At 45.2% G+C, this 18,201-nt stretch overlaps 1 protein-coding gene, 1 long non-coding RNA gene and 1 other non-coding gene across 3 annotated transcripts; all 3 read right to left on the bottom strand.

The window, feature by feature from the left end:
* Positions 1 to 2: 2 nt before the first annotated feature.
* LOC100825342 (probable xyloglucan galactosyltransferase GT15) lies at positions 3 to 9,766 on the bottom strand. Its single transcript, XM_003576907.4, has 6 exons — positions 9,504 to 9,766; positions 9,155 to 9,378; positions 8,162 to 8,590; positions 4,488 to 4,622; positions 4,269 to 4,378; positions 3 to 3,184 (listed from the first exon to the last, which is right to left on the bottom strand). Exon 6 carries the CDS (start codon positions 1,726 to 1,728, stop codon positions 124 to 126), a length of 1,605 nt encoding a protein of 534 aa, XP_003576955.1. The 5' UTR covers positions 1,729 to 3,184; positions 4,269 to 4,378; positions 4,488 to 4,622; positions 8,162 to 8,590; positions 9,155 to 9,378; positions 9,504 to 9,766; the 3' UTR covers positions 3 to 123.
* On the bottom strand, positions 5,563 to 5,843 carry MIR7707 (microRNA MIR7707). Its single transcript, NR_126987.1, has one exon. It is a non-coding gene; the product is annotated as a microRNA MIR7707 (primary transcript).
* A 6,486-nt stretch (positions 9,767 to 16,252) lies between the features above and the next one.
* Positions 16,253 to 16,824, bottom strand: LOC112268918. The gene is made up of 3 exons (XR_002960451.1): positions 16,713 to 16,824; positions 16,590 to 16,621; positions 16,253 to 16,463 (listed from the first exon to the last, which is right to left on the bottom strand). It is a non-coding gene; the product is annotated as an uncharacterized LOC112268918 (long non-coding RNA).
* Between the last annotated feature and the right edge of the window lie 1,377 nt (positions 16,825 to 18,201).

The raw sequence follows: 18,201 nt of genomic DNA, 5'->3' as shown, positions 1-18,201 counted from the left end.
AGTTATCATACCATGATATAGGGCACTGACATAAACTATGATGCATACATGTACAGTAAACAACATTACCATGGCACGACAAACAAAACAAGTACAAAATTTTCGCCCAATAATGAAACAATGTCACAAATCTTTGGCGACCACCAGCTGACCATCAGCATCTTCCAAACCTAGATCCTCTCCATTCTTGATTCTCCTCACCCTCTCCAACACCTCATCAATGGCGATATCGAACGCATCCCTCGTCTCCCCATCAAACCTCACCCTGGGATCCTTATACAAAAACCTGGGGATCATCTTGATCACCTCCTCCCTCATAGCAGCCACCTCCTGGTCAGTATACCTACCCAGCACCTCCTCGATGTCCACCTTCCCTTGCATCACCTCGTCGGCGTCGATGAGCACCGAGTACCGCCGCTCATCGCCGCCGTTGATCTTCTTCTCCGGGTCCGGCTCGTGCCAACGGTACTGCGTCTTGAAGGTGGACGGCTGGTGGAAGAACACCGGGACACAGCCTGCCATGACGGCGTCCACGGAGGACCGGCGCATGAAGGAGTCCCCCCTTGGCTGCAGGCAGAACCGGGATGCGCCGAAGATGGAGACTAGTCGCCGCGGCGTCCGGCACGTGATGTAGCCTTCCAGGTCGCCATGGCCCTCGCCGCAGTCCACGCGCCCGCACCGGGAGCTGGCAGCGCAGGCGTCGATGATCCGGTCCCGGATCGGCAGCGACCCGTTGGCGCGGCGGGCGCCCGCGAAGGCGAAAAGCCAGCGCCTGGGCGCGCTCCGGACGCGCGCCTGCCATGCCGACACGGCATCCGCGGACGACGGGTGGAAGTAGCTCGGGTAAGGCACGGCGAAGTCCTCACGGCGGGTGGACCAAAGGTTGGACTCGTAGGTGAGCACCGTCATGTTGGCGGTTTCCGGGTGGCTGTCGAGGAAGTTGTTGCCGCAGTACCTGTTCTTCTTCTCGCCGCCAGCGCCCTGCTGCACGAGGCGGCGGAACATCCAGGTGGTCTTGGAGGCGACGAGGAAGTGGTCACGGCCGCCGAGGGTGGTCCAGCGCGGCTGGGAGGAGAGCCACTGGATGAACTCCGACGAGGGCCTGTCGCGGGCGTCGGAGTTGGTGTCGCCGCACAGGTGCTGCTGCAGCTCCAGCGCCGGGTAGTACGGCACGTACACGGCCGTGGCCGACGACGGGTTGCCCGTGAGGCACGGGTACCGTCTCATCCGGTTGTGGAAGATCACCTCCAGCGCGTACTGGTCCGTGTTGTACCATCCAGCGGCGTCGGGGCCGATGAGGCCAGTGTCGCCGTCGGTGCCGTCGCCGGTGGGGGCTGGAAGCGCCGGGCCCATGCCGGCGTTGGACATGAGGGTGCACTGGCTGTACCACTTGTCGAACTCCGGTGAGCCCTCCACGCAGTCTCTCAGCACATCGTACCGCGACGGCAGGTCCACCATGTAGACGTAACGCCCCTCGCACGCCGCTGCCGCGCCATTATCCTCTGCGACGACGGTGGCAGGAGGATTTTCAGGCAGGCCGATGAAGCTGGCGTTGAGTGAGATGGCGGGGACGGGCGGCTCATCGACAGCGAGAAGCGCAACGCCGCGGAGGCGAGAGGAGGAGAAGAGGGAGAGGTGGAAGAACTGGAAGTGAAGGATGGAGGAGACGAGCCATGAGCCAACGATCAGGACGCCGTACAGGACGTACTTGGGGTAGTGAGCTTCCATGAATGGCTGGCTGGGCTGCCTTGCTCAGATATGCAGGGGTTTAGAAGGGGATTGGCGTCAACTGGCATAGGAGTACCTAGCTAAGATATGCAGGGGTTTAGTAGAGTAGACTAGTATCTACCAAGTGGTTATTAGTAAGATTTAGGAGTGTTGAATCCTGCTTAATTAATTAACTAGTTCCAGGGCTTTGGGCTTTGCATATGTTACTCCTAGTTAATAGATTTCCTTGATGTGACCTTTGACCATGGGCATAGTACGGTAGATCTCGCTTTTGCAGGGCCAGCAAAATGTACGTGCTATTGTAATTTGTACTACTTACATTGTCTTGTTTCATGTGCTTGGTGTCAACTGTCGAGGACTCCCTCAGTCCCATGTTAAGTGATTCAAATATATATGTATCTATAACCAAAAAATATATAGATACACGTAATATTTACTTAACAGGAAGCAGTAGTAATTGGTATCGGTATGTATGCACTATGCATCGAAGTCTCTGATCCTGCCCCTTGATTGAGCTTGTTATTCTATTGTTTCTGGTCAGTTAGTTAACTACATATATGCATGATTATGTAAGCCTACAAATGAGAGGCTTCATTCTTTGTCAAACGAAAACCGTACTTTTTAAAAATTATGTGCAATTTGATGGTGGACTTGTGGCTCCACTAGCTAGTGTACTCCTTGCTTTCAAATATGCAAAAATAAAAATTAGCTTTCTTGTGAATATCCCGCCGTAATTAAAAATCTTCTTCGAACTGCGAAGAACACGCGACGCACAGTTATTAGCTGCTGATCTTCCTTGAAGAACACTTCTTCATTTACTTTGGACACCGTGCTAATTGCCTGCTTTCGTTGCGCGTAATGTATCCCCTCGAAAACAAAAAAAAAGGGCCTTTGTTACATCCAAAAACAAATCGAATTAAGTCCCCAAGAAATTAACTAGAGTTCCTCTCTGCATTTCTATGCCACGGCTTGGCCTTCCAATGCAGTATTCAATCCCGTCCCTGTGAATTGACCTGACCTGCTCATTAAGATTTCTTCATTGGGATTCCGAGTAGACCTCAATAGGATCCGTGTTAAGATTCCAGCGGTTTTGTTTTAAAATGAACTACGGAGTACTGTTTCTGCATTAAGATCGAGGCCTTGATTGATTATTGAAATTTCTTTTTTTTTGAGCCCAGATTATTGAAATTTCTTGATTATTTAACAGATTCCAGGGCGAGCCATCCCTCTGACTTATAATTCATCGGGCCGGCCCAGCACGAGTCGGCCCAAAATGGATTCGTACTGTGCTAGGCCTGCCCACGGGCCTCATATGGGAAAAAGTCGAGCCTGGTCTCGTTTCGTGCCCGGCAGTCCGGCACAAGGCCGGAAAGCCAACCGTGCTTTCGGACTTTTTCGTGCCTTTTCTTCTGCTCCTCTTCGGGCCATGTCGTGCCGTGCCCCTTTCTTGCCGTCCCTGTGCAACCCACGTGCCGAGAAACAAAAAAAAAGCTCAGTCCCCTTCGTGCCTTTTCCGGCCCGATTTTTTTTTTGTCATGCCGTGCTTGGGCGGGGCTTGTTTTGTGCCTCAGGCCGGCCCAAAAAGCTCTGCCCGATGGCCCAGTCTGACTTGCATGCAGTAGCTCATTAGCTAAAAAAAAACTAACCGTTGAGTCTCCTAAAACTTGCTAATTTCTATTATATCATCTTTGGAGAAGGTACTTGATTTTTTTTATATCATCTTTGTTAATTTCACTATATGAGCCGTGTACAAACTTGCTAATTTCTATTATCTGCAGATTTGCGATTGGGTAGTTTAGGTGGGGTCCTTAGAACTGAATTAAAGAATTTCGTTCTTTATGTTAGATCATGTTTGTTGTGTACTCTATGCAACTTTGTTGAGTCTAGCTAGCAATTAGCTAGTTAACAATAAAGCGATGATAGCCACTGGTTAAAGCAGTAGTCACTAGCATAGCATACCCAGCTACTCCTTCCGTCCAACAAAAAATATCTCAAGTTTCTCAAAATTTCAATGTATCTAGACATGACTCAGTGTATAGATGCATTCAAATTTAATAAAAATTGAGACATTTTTTGTTGGACGGAGGAAGTACCATTCTTAATGTACTTAATTATGTCGTGTTCGGTTGTAATATCTATGTCCACAGTACGTATTTGATTGTTATATGTATAGGCTATATTTTTGTAAAGCATTCTCATGGTACAACTATGGTGCCGGAATCCGGATATAGGTAGGCACGATGCAGTTACTCTAGCCAATTTGCTGGAGATTTTAGAATGCTTTTAAATGCATTTCCCCCAATATATATAGTTTTCTTAACTGGGTAAGATTAGATATATTCGATGGATTAGTAAGTCCCTATACAATTATTCTCAGTAAGATATAAATTCTGTGGGTTTTTCAGCCTCCAGGTCCATTACTGAATTGTTATAATTTAAACCTGTATTATCAGAACGCAAAATCTATGCAAATCAAAATCAATTACACACACGGCAGGATGATAAATCTTGGCGAGAAGATGTAAAAGACTGGATAGTACCTTAGGGCCGGCTGCTCCCTGCTTCAGCTCGGCTGCTGCGCTCGGCAATGAAGAGACTGGATTTGAGTCTCGCGCCCGGAAGCAAAGCCCGATTGACGGTGATCAACACTCTGCCCCAGTTAAGAACACCAACTTCATCTCTCCTGGACAACGAACTCCTCTCCTCCCACAACAATTAAACAACAGAAGAAGAGAGGTAGACATGGCAGGATTATATACCTTGGAGAGATCGAATTAAGATGTAAAAGACAGGAGAGTAACGTTCCTTATGGGTTATGACCGGCTGCTCCCTGGTCAGCTCGACTGAAGTTAAAAGACACTATATAACCCAATTCCAAGGTCATGCCGCTAGTCCTAGAGAAAGCAAAAACTGATGTAGTCATTAATTTCTTTTATTTATATATCCTCTCTAATTAAGTCAGACTGATATCAAAATTCTGTATTTTTTTATGCACATCCAGAAATATCTTATTAGGAATTCATGCAACTTCTCTTGCTTTCTTAACAAGCTTCAAAAGGTATTCTTTGAGGGTCGATCTTGGCCGGAGCTGGGCGCTCCTGACGTGAGTCAACTGGTATCCTTGAGCACACGCACCACATTAGGAAAGGACCACACACTGAATCCCATACTTGCACAAAGCGGATGGACAGGCACATACATAAGGCAAACATTCTCTTCCTACACGCATAGTCAACATATATAATGAAAATGTTAGTGTTATCTGCTATTGCCAAAACACCCAAAAAGGCTAGAAAAACAACCCGCACGGCAATCTCATATCCGTCAACGGACAAAATAATTCCCACAACATACACATGCCCCACCTGGCTCCTGCCATCCTCCGGCACAGTCTGAGGCTCTGAGCAAGAAGTGACCGGCTCGCCTCACTCCAGACATTTCGATCTTCAGGGGAAAACTACTTCACAAAACATATACACACTAGTAACAATAAAGATTGAAATAAAATTGATCGATTTTATTGAATTTATATCATAACAAAAGCAACATGACTTTAAGAGTCATTAGACATAATAAAATAACAAGACGACTTTAAGAGCCATCACACATAATTGGCAAATTGCCATGAAAGAAAGATACAAATCCAAGTACAACACAGATTAAGCAAAGCCTAGCTCCTAAGAATCTTGATGCTAATGGAACACATGCGGGCGGCCGGCATAAAACGAACAATCCATCCATCTCCTTTGCAATTCAGAAGCCAGGACCGATAGCTCCTGGTTATTGCGGCCACCTGGGTTCCCATGAGTCACAGCACCAGAGATAGACAAAAAATAGCAATGAGACCGTTCAGCCATACATCGATCAAAGCAAAGACAACGTAGTACGAGTAGTGGTATAATGGAGTAGGTAGTCAATCACCTTCTAGAATGTCGGCGCGAGCTCTAGCTTGGTTCAGCCTTGCCCTGGCAAGCCTCTCCAAGCGCCGCGTCCTGGCTAGGTTCCGCGCCGCCTCCGTGCTCCGATTCCTCGCCGCTCCTCCGCGGCCGCCGTTGGCCACTGCTCGTATTACGTTGTCTCTGCTTCGATCGATGTATGGCTGAACGGTCCCATTGCTATTTTCTGTCTCTCTCTTGTGCAGTGACTCGTGGGAACCCAGGTGGTCGCAACGACCAGGAGCTATCTGGTCGTGGCTTCTGAATTGCAAAGGAGATGGATGGATTGTTCGTTTTATGACGGTCGGCCACATGTGTTTCATTACCATCAAGATTCTTCGAGGAGCTAGGCTTTGCTTAATCTGTGTTGTACTTGGACTTGTATCTTTCTTTCATGGCAAATGTGCCAATTATGTGTGATGACTCTTAAAGTCGTGTTGTTGTTTTATTATGTGTGATGACTCTTAAAGTCGTGTTGCTTTTGTTATGATATGTGAATTCAATAAAATCGATCAATTTTATTTCAATCTTTCTTGTTACTAGTGTGTATATGTTTTGTGGAGTAGTTTTTCCCCTGAAGATAGAAATGTCTGGAGTGAGGCGAGTATCCGGTCACTGCTCAGAGCCTCGGACTGTGAGTAGGCTGTGGTGCCCCTCTTGGAATATATGACTCACCTCATCGCTTAGCCCATCTTTTATTCTCTTCATCACACATATTGGTGGTGGATGCTCTCTCTCCATCCCTCGGATTTCCCAGACGATTTCAGCAATCCGGTCGCCTCTCCTCCACAACTTCCTCTTCGATTTTACCAGTGAGATAACCCCATCTCTTCCTTTCTCATCGATTTCACTGGTGAGGTCACCTTTCACCTTGCTTCCCCATCGATTTTCACCGACGCGTCCACCTCAATCCCCTACTCCCAGATCGATTCCATAGTGTTCCTCCCCTCTCGCTCCACACCACCAGATCAACCACTCGATCTCCTTTTCACGAGAAAAGATCGATGAAACCATAGCACATCGTCGGGAGCAATGTGCTAGGGTCTCATCGAGCTTTTCTCACCAAAGGAAATAGAGAGTTGTGGTGGTGTGGAGTGGGAGTGGGGACCACCATGGAATTGACCCCCTAAGAGGGGGATTGAGGCGGTCACAACGGTGAAATCGCCAAGGAAGCGAGGAGATCACAGAGGCAGCCTTACATGTGAAATTGATCAGGGAAGCACAGAGGAGGGGTTGCCTCACCAATGAAATTGCCATGAAAATGGTGGGTAGGAGGCGACCGGGTCGGTGAAATTGCCAGAAAATCCAAGGGATGGAGCGAGATCAGCATCCACCACATAGACATGCGACGAAGAGCAGAGAAGACGAGCTAAGCGATGAGGTGAGTCATATTTTTTTCCATTTTCCCCAGACTTTTTGGACATCATTAACTAATGCAAAATCTCACCACATGTTTGCGTTTTGTTGTGTTTGGATCGGTGTAGAATCGACCTATAGCATTTGAGTGTTGATTTTACCTGTGTTTAGATTGTATCTGCAACCAAACAACTTGGTATGTGGATGTTGTGGAAGGGATAGTGGTGTTTGCCCATATGTGCATGCTGTGGGCCTTATTCTGTCCGCAGATTGGTAGGAGATCACTGCCTTGAACTCAGCATTTTTGGGTATTCTCCAATGGTAGAGGGCGCCCAACTTCCAGTGTGTTGACCATGGGTGTGGGAAGAGATTGTATGCCCTATGTATGTGCATGCCCATCCACTTTGGGGAAGTATGAGATTATGGTAGGGTTCTTTCATTATATGGTGTGCCAATGTGCTCAAGGATCCTTGTTGGCTCGCGAGCGCACTCTAGCCGGTGTTTTCAGTTCGAGAGTATACTTTTTGAAGCTTATTTGGAAAACAAGAACCAAAAGTTAGGAATAATAGAAAAGAGAGTTATTGAATTCTATAGGAAGATATGTCACATGAATTTCTAGCTAGAGAAGACCTGGAAACCTTCAAAAATTGTAACCAACACTTTTTATGAATAGATACATCCATATCTTCTTGCACAACAAGATTTTGGATTTGTTGTCGAGGTAGAGTGCCACCTTTTCTGGTTCTTCATGGTACAAAGATGGGGAAAAGAATGCAAAGGCTTTGTTGTGAGCCTGATAAATAGCACTTGACAAAGTTGATCTTCCCTGCTAAGGTGTCTGCCGAGCAGCCTTTGGCGTGGGTGGCACTCGACAAAGCCTTTGCTGAGGGAAAACCAGGCTTTGCCGAGTGCGTCGGGAACCCAGAAAAATAGATCAATAATCCGGTAGTGACCAGAACAAATCTACCGACAAAAATCCTTAAGGAAACACGTACGTACAACGTCCATCACAATAGTAAAAAATCAGGGCACAAATAAAGCAAGCACATGCACGTACATACGCAAATCAAAGTCAATTGCAAACGGCATAGGATTATAAATCTCCGAGAGAAGTTGTAAAAGACAAGAGAAGGAGAGAGTACCTTAGGGTCCGCTGCTCCCTACTTCATCTCGACTGCTGCCGCCAGCAACGAAGAAACTGGATTGAGTCTAGGAAGCGAAGCCAAGCAGCCCCCAATTAAGAAACAACATCTCTCCACAACGCACTCCTCACAAATCACAAAATAAAATTTAACATGAGGAGACGAAATCAATTGGACACGGACACGGTAGGATTATAAATCTTGGAGAGATCGAAGGTCAGCTTGACTGAGGTTGAAAGACACTATATATGCAATACAGTAAGTTGCATAAAATAAATCTAAGTCATAACAAATAAGTTATTTGACCTTCATGCCAATTAATTCCACGATTCACCTCTAAATGCCTGGAATGGACAAGAGCCCAAGATATCCTAATGCTGCATCATTTTTCTGTTCTTCGGTTGTGGCACCAATCGGTCTTTCACAGCACTAAGTGCATGTAAATAACAAAGAAAACAGAGAGGTAATTATGCATGCGATGATTTGAAGATATCACTGAAAGCAAATTTATCAACAGCAAGAGCCAAGAGAAGAGGAATAAGATAGTTCATGTTTATGAACAAAACAGTACATATATAAACATGGAATAGTAGCACAATAAACGAAATTTTCTGTTAGTAGAGCGCGCTCAGAACATTCAAAACTACAAGACCAAGACCAAGACCAAACGGGCCTCAGGCCAGTTTCGTCAATCCATGCTACAAGTCCACAACCATGCATCCACATGCATGAACTAACTGATGAAAAAGAACATGAAGGTACATGCTAAAGTACCACGGATTGAACAGATATAGGCTAGTTTCCCACTACCAGGGCGCGCGGCATCAAGCACCAACATGCTCGTGATAATATATTCACTCCTCCTTTTTGATCTAGTCGTTCAAATGCATCTTAGAATTAAATCAACCCCCATATCTACACAGCAGGATTACTTTCACATGCAGCCAAAACGCAGGCATTAAACTTTAAAAGAGGGTCGATCGTCTTTCTTACCATGGTGTGAAGAAGGTGCCCACCGAGTTGAAGAAACATCTTTGACTGCATCTATCGAATGCACACTCTCAGCTGATCTGCCGGAGGTAGCTAGGCCCTAGATCCAGAACCCTCGATCCCTCCTGCTAGAGTAGATCGTCTTTCTTTCTGGATCTATGGGCCAAGGAAACAACGTACTCCTGAGGAACTCGAACTTCATCTCTCTTCCACAACGAATTCCCCTCCTACCACAACAATTAATCAGTTACAGGAGACGAAAATCAATAATCCACTGTACACGGACAACGGCAGGATTATAAATCTTGGAGAGTCTCAATTAAGATCGATGTAAAAGACAGGAGATCTGTACCTCACTGCCGGCCGGCAGCTAGATCCGATCCTGCTGCCGAAAGATCCATCTCCTCGACGACGACAAACTCCGATCCTACCACAACAATTAATCAAACTCCGATGGCCGAGATCCAAAACCGATCGAATTATCGAAGAACTTGCCTGTTCCTCGAATGAAAGCAGGAAGCCCGGCCCGAGAGGTCGACGCCGATCGACGCGAGAAAAAGCCCAGCGCCGGATCGGCCGGAAGAGAAGACATGTAGAGAGAGACGCACGAATGAAAGCAGGAATTCTCGGGCAGGTCTCCGTTTCGTTAGGGTCTTATATATAGCAGAGGAAATTAATCACCTAATTACCGTCCGAGCGAGCGACAGCTAGGGCGCTGGCTCGGTGCCGCTTTTGCGCAATTAATGCTGGAGCCAACGCGTGCAATAAATGCTAGCTAGCTGTTTTTTTTGGGTTTTAATTTGCTTGATTACAGGAGAGTGATTATACATAAAAAGGAAACGGTGGGTGAGGAGGACTCCTCTACCTCTCTCGTCACCGGCGCCACGTTTCGATAACAAATGATAATTCGCTCCGTTTCATAAAGAATTGGTACGGTTTTGAACTCCGTGCCAACCTTTATGGAACCGAGGGGTATAACATAATATTTGTACTACATGATCTTTTGGATTATCGTCCAATTATATAATACCAAACTCATACTACAAAATTTTCTGTTCTACCCCCATTTCTTCTCTAATGATGAATCATCAAAATGCAACTGCACACTAACCGAACCGGCTGGTACGGGAGTATCTCAGGCGATCTCCCAGGAGGTAGAGGCGGCGGGTAATGCTCCAGCTTTTCCCTCCGCCGGCGATCACTACTACAAAACGGTCTATATCTCACGGCACATCAGTAACGGGTCCGGCGCGACCGTTACTGATGAACAGAGCGGGGTCTTCCTGTCCCCGCCCAGCCATACATCAGTGAGGGTCGCGAGAGGCGACCGCCACTGATGTACCATCATTCCTCGCGAGAGACATCAGTGGCGGTCGCGTAAGAGACGACCGTTACTGATGTATCCCCTATTATCAGTAACGGTCGCCCAAGTCCCGACCGCCACGGATGATTGTCGCGGTTTAAGTACGCGGGGCAGAGCCGCAGCTGGTCGTGCTGCGCGTCGTAACAGACCAGCTGCGGCCCTTCTTCCCCGGTGACGGCGAAGCGCTGCCAAAATCGGCCGCCATGGCCGCCGGCGAGCCCAGGTAGCCCCTTCTCCTCCCTCGCCATGGTCGTGAAGTGAGATACATTTGTATTCTTTATATGCTTTAAATGATGCGGCATTATATACATTTGTATGCTTTAAATGATGTGACTGTGTATTTTTATGTGCTGTGCTGTGTATTCAAATATATATTTTTCTGTGGTTTTAATTATTTTTTAATTACTGAAAATGTATCAGTGTCGGTCGCTTGCCCGACACTGATGTGGCAAAGCGATTGTTACTAATGTACCTATCATCAGTGACGGGCGCGGAAACGTGACCGTCACTGATGATGGTCTTCATCAGTAACAGTCGGGTCGGGCCGCCCGCCACTGATGATGGTACATCAGCGACCGTTACTGATGATAGGTACATCAGTAACGGTTGGAGCGACCGTTACTGATGATACCCATCATTACTGACATGAAGTTAGTAACGACGGCCCCAACCGTTACTGATAAGCCTTTCTGTAGTAGTGGCTGCTGCCGGTATGCCCGCGATGGCTTCCTTTGCCTCAAAGTGCGGCGGGTCCATCGATTGGAAAAGCACTCTTTCTCCATCTATAAAATATTGAAATTTCCTGTATCTTCTATGTTTTTAGTAATATAAAAAAAATCATCCCCTTTGTAAAAATTAAGGTGGAAAGTATATGTTGATGAAATATAATCAAATGCTTATGTTCTATATGCATACCTCAGATCGTGAAGTAAAAACTGAAGACCCCAACAATCCACAACCAAAACACTGATGTTGCTTATACTCGCAGTACTTGCATATATATACTTCTAAATTACCAAAAAAAGCATGAAGAAGTAGTAAATGCCATCCTAAACATTATGAAAACTATTGTGTAACAAAAGAGAACAGGGAAACTCAATCAGGATATACGTGCCTCTTATTTATTAGCCTGAAGGGTTTGCCAACGTTCACTTAGCCCAAGGGGTTGTGCACACTGAATCCTGGTTCCCTTGCACAATATGGTCGGTGACTTATTTTGGTAGGTCCTTTCACCCAAACAAAAAATATGACCAAGATTCAATGTCAACAACCCTTGGGCTAACTGAAGAACATTGACAAGCCCTTCAGACTAATAAACAAGAGGTATATATATCCTAGTTGAGTTGCCTGGTTCCCTTTAGTTTCAGAATATTATTTATAATGTTTAGGATGACATTTACTTCATGCTTTTGTTTGGTAATTTAGGAATATATATGCAAGAATTGCAAGTAAGCAGCGTCAGTATTTTGCTTGTGGCCGATTGTTGCATGGGGTCTTCAGACTTAACTTCACGATCTGAGGTATGCATAAGAGATATATTTGATTATTTTTCATCAACAAGCTTTCGACCTTAATGTTTTTCAGAAGGATACAACATAAATTAAGTATTACTAAGAACATAGCAGAAATAGGAAATCTTAATATTTAGGTTATGGAGAATTGAGAGTACATGAAGAGTCCTTTTTCCATTCGGGTATCATACGAGTGTTCAAGAAATTTTAATATTTATATGTTATCATCTGGTAGTAGGAAATTCTGTGCCAACTTCTGCATGGATTTTCAGGTGTTCAAATCCAAGGTCAATTGGGCACTTTTACCACCATAAATGTACAATGAGACATGGCTGGGTTGCACAGGAGGGAGCACACACGAGCTAGATGCCAGTAGCTGGACCGGAATTAGGCGGAGTGAATCAGTCATGTAACTAGCCGGTATGCATGTAGTATTAGTTGTTAGGGGTGCGCAAGGGTGGCTGCATGCATGACCACGTGATAGGTGGAGTTAGTGGCCAGCTAGGAGTAGTTGAGAATCACTGGTATAAATTGTTACATTGAGTTAATGGAAAAATAAGGCCATGAGGGCTGAAGAAACAATGTAGCCCATGCGTGACACCAAGGAGAAAATGCCTCTCGGCAAAGCCATGTTTTTCCTCCTTGGTGAGTGTGTGTGTATGTGTGTGTATTCTTTGTTTTTCTGATCTTGTGTATATGTTCATGAGATCTAGAGGATGAAGAAGAAGAGGAGCTGAGAGACTCGATCAGCTCCAACAGGCTCTAGTCCATTTACAGTGAAAAGATGCCCTTTCAATGTGAATTCACTCGAACAACGGTGTACAGGAGATATAAGGCCTTCCATATCATTATGTATCATGGCGGAACCTGTTAATTCCTGGGTTAACTGCAGGTTATATCTGCAGCACAGGGACATAACGAATGGTCGGTCAGTCGTAGATGAGGGAACAAGTGCTTGGGTACAAATTAATCGATTTTCTTTCAACTGATCATATCCCCAGTTTCTGTCGGCTGAGATGTTTGAGATGGTTTAGACAAAGGCCAGTCATTACGAAAAACAATACGATCCCTCTTGGGAACTCCCAGATTTTGTCAATCGATCTTACGGTTCCTGCAAATATTCTAATGACATCATCATTCTGGAATTATGATGGGAGATGTCGAACAAAAGGGAAAATGTGATTAGTCAAAAATTAGCAGAACTAACACCAATATATCAAAATCTGATTGGGAATAATCTATCACATGCCCTTTTTGTAATAACTTCATCGTTATCCTTTTTGAAGGAAATTAACATCCCTACAAAACAAGGCACTTTGAGGACAATAAAACTATAGTTGCACCAGAGAATCATAACAAAAAAGAGCAGGGTGTGGATTATAGTAGCGGGATCTTCTTCAATGCGAAGGCAAACATATGCAAGTACTTCTGGTGGTATGCGGTTGGACGTCATCACCGGCATACTGCAAGTTGCATGGCAATGTCATTCCCTGTCGTCTGCTTCTTTACATGAGCCACATCTATGCATAGGGCAATGGACTATATATAATTCCATGGCCCTATGCATAGATGTAGTTTGTGTAAGGAAGCAAAAGGACAAGGATGCCATTGACATGCAACTTGCAGTAGCAAGTGCTACCCTACCGCGTATGTTCCACTGCAAGTGCTTGCCAACATTTGCATTCACATCAAAGAGGATGCCCCTACCATCCCTCGCCCCGCTCTTTCATATCAATCTTCATAGGTGAAATTTGGTTTTCTTGTCATGAAACTGTGGCTTGTTTTGTAGGGATATTTCCTTCAATAAGGATAATGATGAGGGTATCCACAAAGGGCATGGGATAACATTATTCCCGATCATATTTTGATCTACTGCATTGTGTGTTAATTCCATACTTTTTTTTACCAGTCACATTTTCCCTTTTGTCGTCCAAACCCCAGAAATGATGATGTCATTAATTAAAATCTGTGCAGGGGGTACCTTTTGAAGCTTGTTGAGAAAGCAACATAAGTCGATGAGAAAGGAAGGAGAAGGGGGTGCCTCCCAGGTGAAACCGAAGAGAAAGTTGCAGAGGATATGTGACCTGGCTGGTGCAATCGTCCTGAGAACCCGAGGGATGGAGCAAGAGCATCCACCAACGAGACTTCCGGCGAAGAGAAGAGAAGATGGGCTAAGCGATGAGGTGAGACATATTTTCCCTAGTTTTTCCCACAAATTCTGACACGTTGTATGCAAAATCTCACCGCATTTTTGTGTTTGGCGGTGTTTGGAACTGCGTAGAATGACATATATCATTTGAGTGTCGATTTTACAGATTTGTCACAAACCAAACATACCCATACATACCAAGTTGTTTGGCCTCTACCATATAAATGCTGGTAAAATCGACACTCAAATGATATATGTCATTCTACGCAGTTCCAAACACCGTCAAACAAAAAAATGCGGTGAGATTTTGCATACAACGTGTCAGAATTTGTGGGAAAAAGTAGGGAAAATATGTCTCACCTCATCTCTTAGCCCATCTTCTCTTCTCTTAGCCGGAAGTCTCGGTGGTGCATGCTCTTGCTCCATCCCTCGGGTATCTCAGGACGATTGTATCTCAGGACGATTGCACCAGCCAGGTCACCTTTCCTCCGCAACTTCCTCTTTGGTTTCACCTGGGAGGTACCCCCTTCTCGTTCCTTTCTAATCGACTTCTGTTGCTTCTGTTGCTTTCAGAACAAGCTTCATAAGATTGGCAAAGATCTGGGAACTCCCAAGAGGGACCATATTGTCTTTCCTGATGACATCCTCTTGTCTGAACCATCTTAATTGACTCTGCGGGCAGAAAGTGAATATGACCGGTGAACACCATCGATCATTTTCTCCGAACCACTTGTTTCCCTCATCCGCAAATAGGTCCATGCGTGGATTGATGACTAGTCGATCATTCTCTATATGTCCCTCTACAGCATATAAAACATGCAATAAACCCAGGAACATGTTCCATCTTGATACATAAATAATGAGACAAACATGACTAATGTTGAGAAGTTATGTTCCTTTCCGTCAGTTTAATATCGATCTTGTAATGAAAGGAACGAAACAAAATGTATAGGAGTTACTGAGTTGTTGGCGTCAGTTGGGTGATATTTTCACCTGATGGACCGCCTCCATGGTAGTCGGAACTATGTAAAATTAATGGTAAATTGGGGACCTCTGATCTTTGCAGAATAAAAAAATGCCCAGTTTGCAACATTTCTTGCGACTATAAAAACTCATTCAAATATGTTGCAACATTTCAAACTCACCCACACTAATTGATTTCTATGAAGATGCAATAAAAAAACTGAAAATGGGATGCAACACATGCCTCGTGAAAAATCAAAGCAAACAGCTTTGGTATTTCACGTGTCGTGTGTTGCAAGCCATTTTCAGGTTTTTATTGCATGCCCGCAAAAAACATTAACTGGGTGAGTGTGAAATTAATGTAGCAACATGTTCGGATGACTTTTTATAGTCAACGGTGAAAATGTTGGAACCGGGCGCTTTTTATACCGCAACAATCAAAGGTCCACAATTTACCGTTTTAAGTACACCTCTTACTTCTGTGGAGGCGGTCCATCCGATGAAAATATCACCCAACCGATACGGGCCTGACCCAAGTAGCGGCCTAATCATGATTTGCGTATGAGTAGACTCCAACTTAGTAACTCTTATACTTTTAATTTTGTTCTTACTCAGAGACCGGGTCCTAAATAAATCGACACAATTTTACTAATAAACCTGCCGAGTATTGCTGCCCCACGCTCGGAAAAAGGTAAGGTCACATGTCTTGCCCTTGGCCCGTGTGACTTTGCCAAGTGCTGTCCGGGGGCACTCGGCAAACCCTTCGGCCACATTCCACCTCCGTTTCATTCTCCCTTTTGTCCCTTGCTTTTTTCGCCAAGTACCGCAATGAAAGCCTGATAAATGGCACTCGGCAAAGTTGGTATCCCGGGTAAGGTGTATGCGAGCAGCTAGCCTTTGTCGTGGGTGGCACTCGGCAAAGCCTTTGCCAAGGGCAAACCAGGCTTTACCGAGTGCATGGGGCAAACGGCAAAACGTAGAAATCCGGTAGTGACCAGATCAAATCTACCGGCAAATCATTAATCTAACACGTAAGAACTACGTACATCACCCCAGTCAAAAATCAGGGCACAAGCAAAGCAAACAGATAGACGTACGCAAATCAAAATCAATTGCAAAGGGCATAGGATTATGTATACATATCTGAGTAACAAGAGAGTATGTACCTTAGGGCCCGCTGCTCCTGCTCCTTATGCAAATCAAAATCAATTACAGTATGTACCCTGAGCTTGACTGCTCCGCAACTGGCAACGAAGAAACTGGATTGAGTCTCGGAAGCGTGAAGCCAAGCGGCCCCCAACTTCATATCCTCCAGGAACTCCTCTCCTACCACAGCAATTAATTAAGAAAACACATGAGAGGAGAGGAAATCAATTGCACACGGACGCGGCAGGATTATAAATCTTGGAGAGATCGAAGATGTAGAGCCGTAAAAGACAGGAGAGTACGTACCTTTGTGGCCGGCTGCGCCTTGCTCAGCTCGACTGAGGTAAAAAGGACACTATAAGATCCCACGTAAGATAGTATGTTGCATAAAATAAATCTTAAATCAGGCTAACATATAAGTTACTTGACCTTCAATCATGCCAATTCCATGATCCACATCCTCTGGCTGCCTATGTACGAGCCAATTAGATAGCCTCATAATGCTATATCATTTTTCCGTTCTTCGGTTTGCAGCCTCGGCAATATCTCTTTCACAGCACTAAGTACATGTTAATAATAGAGAAAACAGAGAAATAAATATGCATGTGATGATTGAAGAGAAACTGCATATTTATCAATATAGCAACAGCCAAGAGAAGATGTACAAGATAGTTCGTGTTATTTTTAATATAATGAGGGAATAGTAGCACAAGAAATATCTCACTGACTTGAAATGGACGTGCGATTTCGGAGCGGACTAACTACATCTAGTAATTTAGTTGAACCCATGACATTTCAATTAATATACTAGAATACCAAGACCAAATGAACTAGCTAACTGAAGATTATACATGCTAAAGTACCACAAATTTAACAGATACTCCATAGGCAAGTTTCCCACTACCTGCAGGGGGACGGAGGCATCAAGCACCAGCATGCTCGTGATAATAACAATATATATCCACTCTCCTTTCGGATCTAGTTCGAATTGCATCTAGGTAGAATTAAATCAGTTGAATCAAGGCAAAAAGCTTATCCAAAAAAAATCAAGGCAAAAGAAGGGGTCTCTCTTACGGCGATGATATGATATATATGTCGCACCTGCAGGGTGTGAAGAAGGAGTTAGCCCCCCCGAGTCGAAGAACTTGCTCATCTTTGCCTCCATCCCATGCATGCACTCTGAGCTGATCTGCCGGATCAAGGTAGGGTAGACGCCGGTTTCGATTTAGCCTTTAGGGTTGTAGCTGTTGTACGAGGGTTTCTGGATCTATGGGCGCCCGAGGAAGCAACTAAGAAGAGGAACTTGTTCTCCTGCTCCGCAACGAACTCCTCTCCTACCAGTCCACAACAAGTAATCAACAGGAGAGGAAATTAATCCATCAAAGTGCAGAAGGACATGGCAGAGATTATAAATCTTGGAGAGAATTATAAGATGTAAAAGACAGGAGATCTGACTGTACCTTACGGCTGGCTGCTGATCCCCTGCTGCCCAAAGGTCGATCTAAAAAAGATCGATCTGATCAACGACGAAGAATTCCTACCGCAACAATCCACCAAGAAGAACTTGCCCGTACCTCGATCTATCAGATGCACGCGCGAACCTACTGGCCGACGGCACCGCCGACGGGCCGAGACCGGAGCCGACTGACCCTCGCGAAGCCCAGCGCCGGCCCAGATCGGAAGAGAGAAGACGCGTGAGAGGCGAGAGCATGGAAACGATCCGAAGAGAAGACTCGGCAGGAAGGAATGGAGGTCGGTTTCGTTTGGGTTTTTATTGCTTCTCGGCAACACGACACCAGCGAGGCAGCAGCTGCGCCCCTTGATTAACTGCTCCGCTGGAAACACCGCGTGTAATAAAAACTTAGCTGTTTTGTTTCTGCTGGTTTTTGTTTGATTAGACGATGATGATTACATGAAA

Source organism: Brachypodium distachyon, chromosome 4 (assembly GCF_000005505.3).
Source record: "Brachypodium distachyon strain Bd21 chromosome 4, Brachypodium_distachyon_v3.0, whole genome shotgun sequence".
NCBI lineage: Eukaryota > Viridiplantae > Streptophyta > Magnoliopsida > Poales > Poaceae > Brachypodium > Brachypodium distachyon.
This window is presented reverse-complemented; position numbering and strand designations above follow the sequence as displayed.

Excerpts from the sequence above, each read along its gene's own strand:
- LOC100825342 (XM_003576907.4), bottom strand. The coding sequence starts at position 1,728 with ATGGAAGCTCACTACCCCAAGTACGTCCTGTACGGCGTCCTGATCGTT.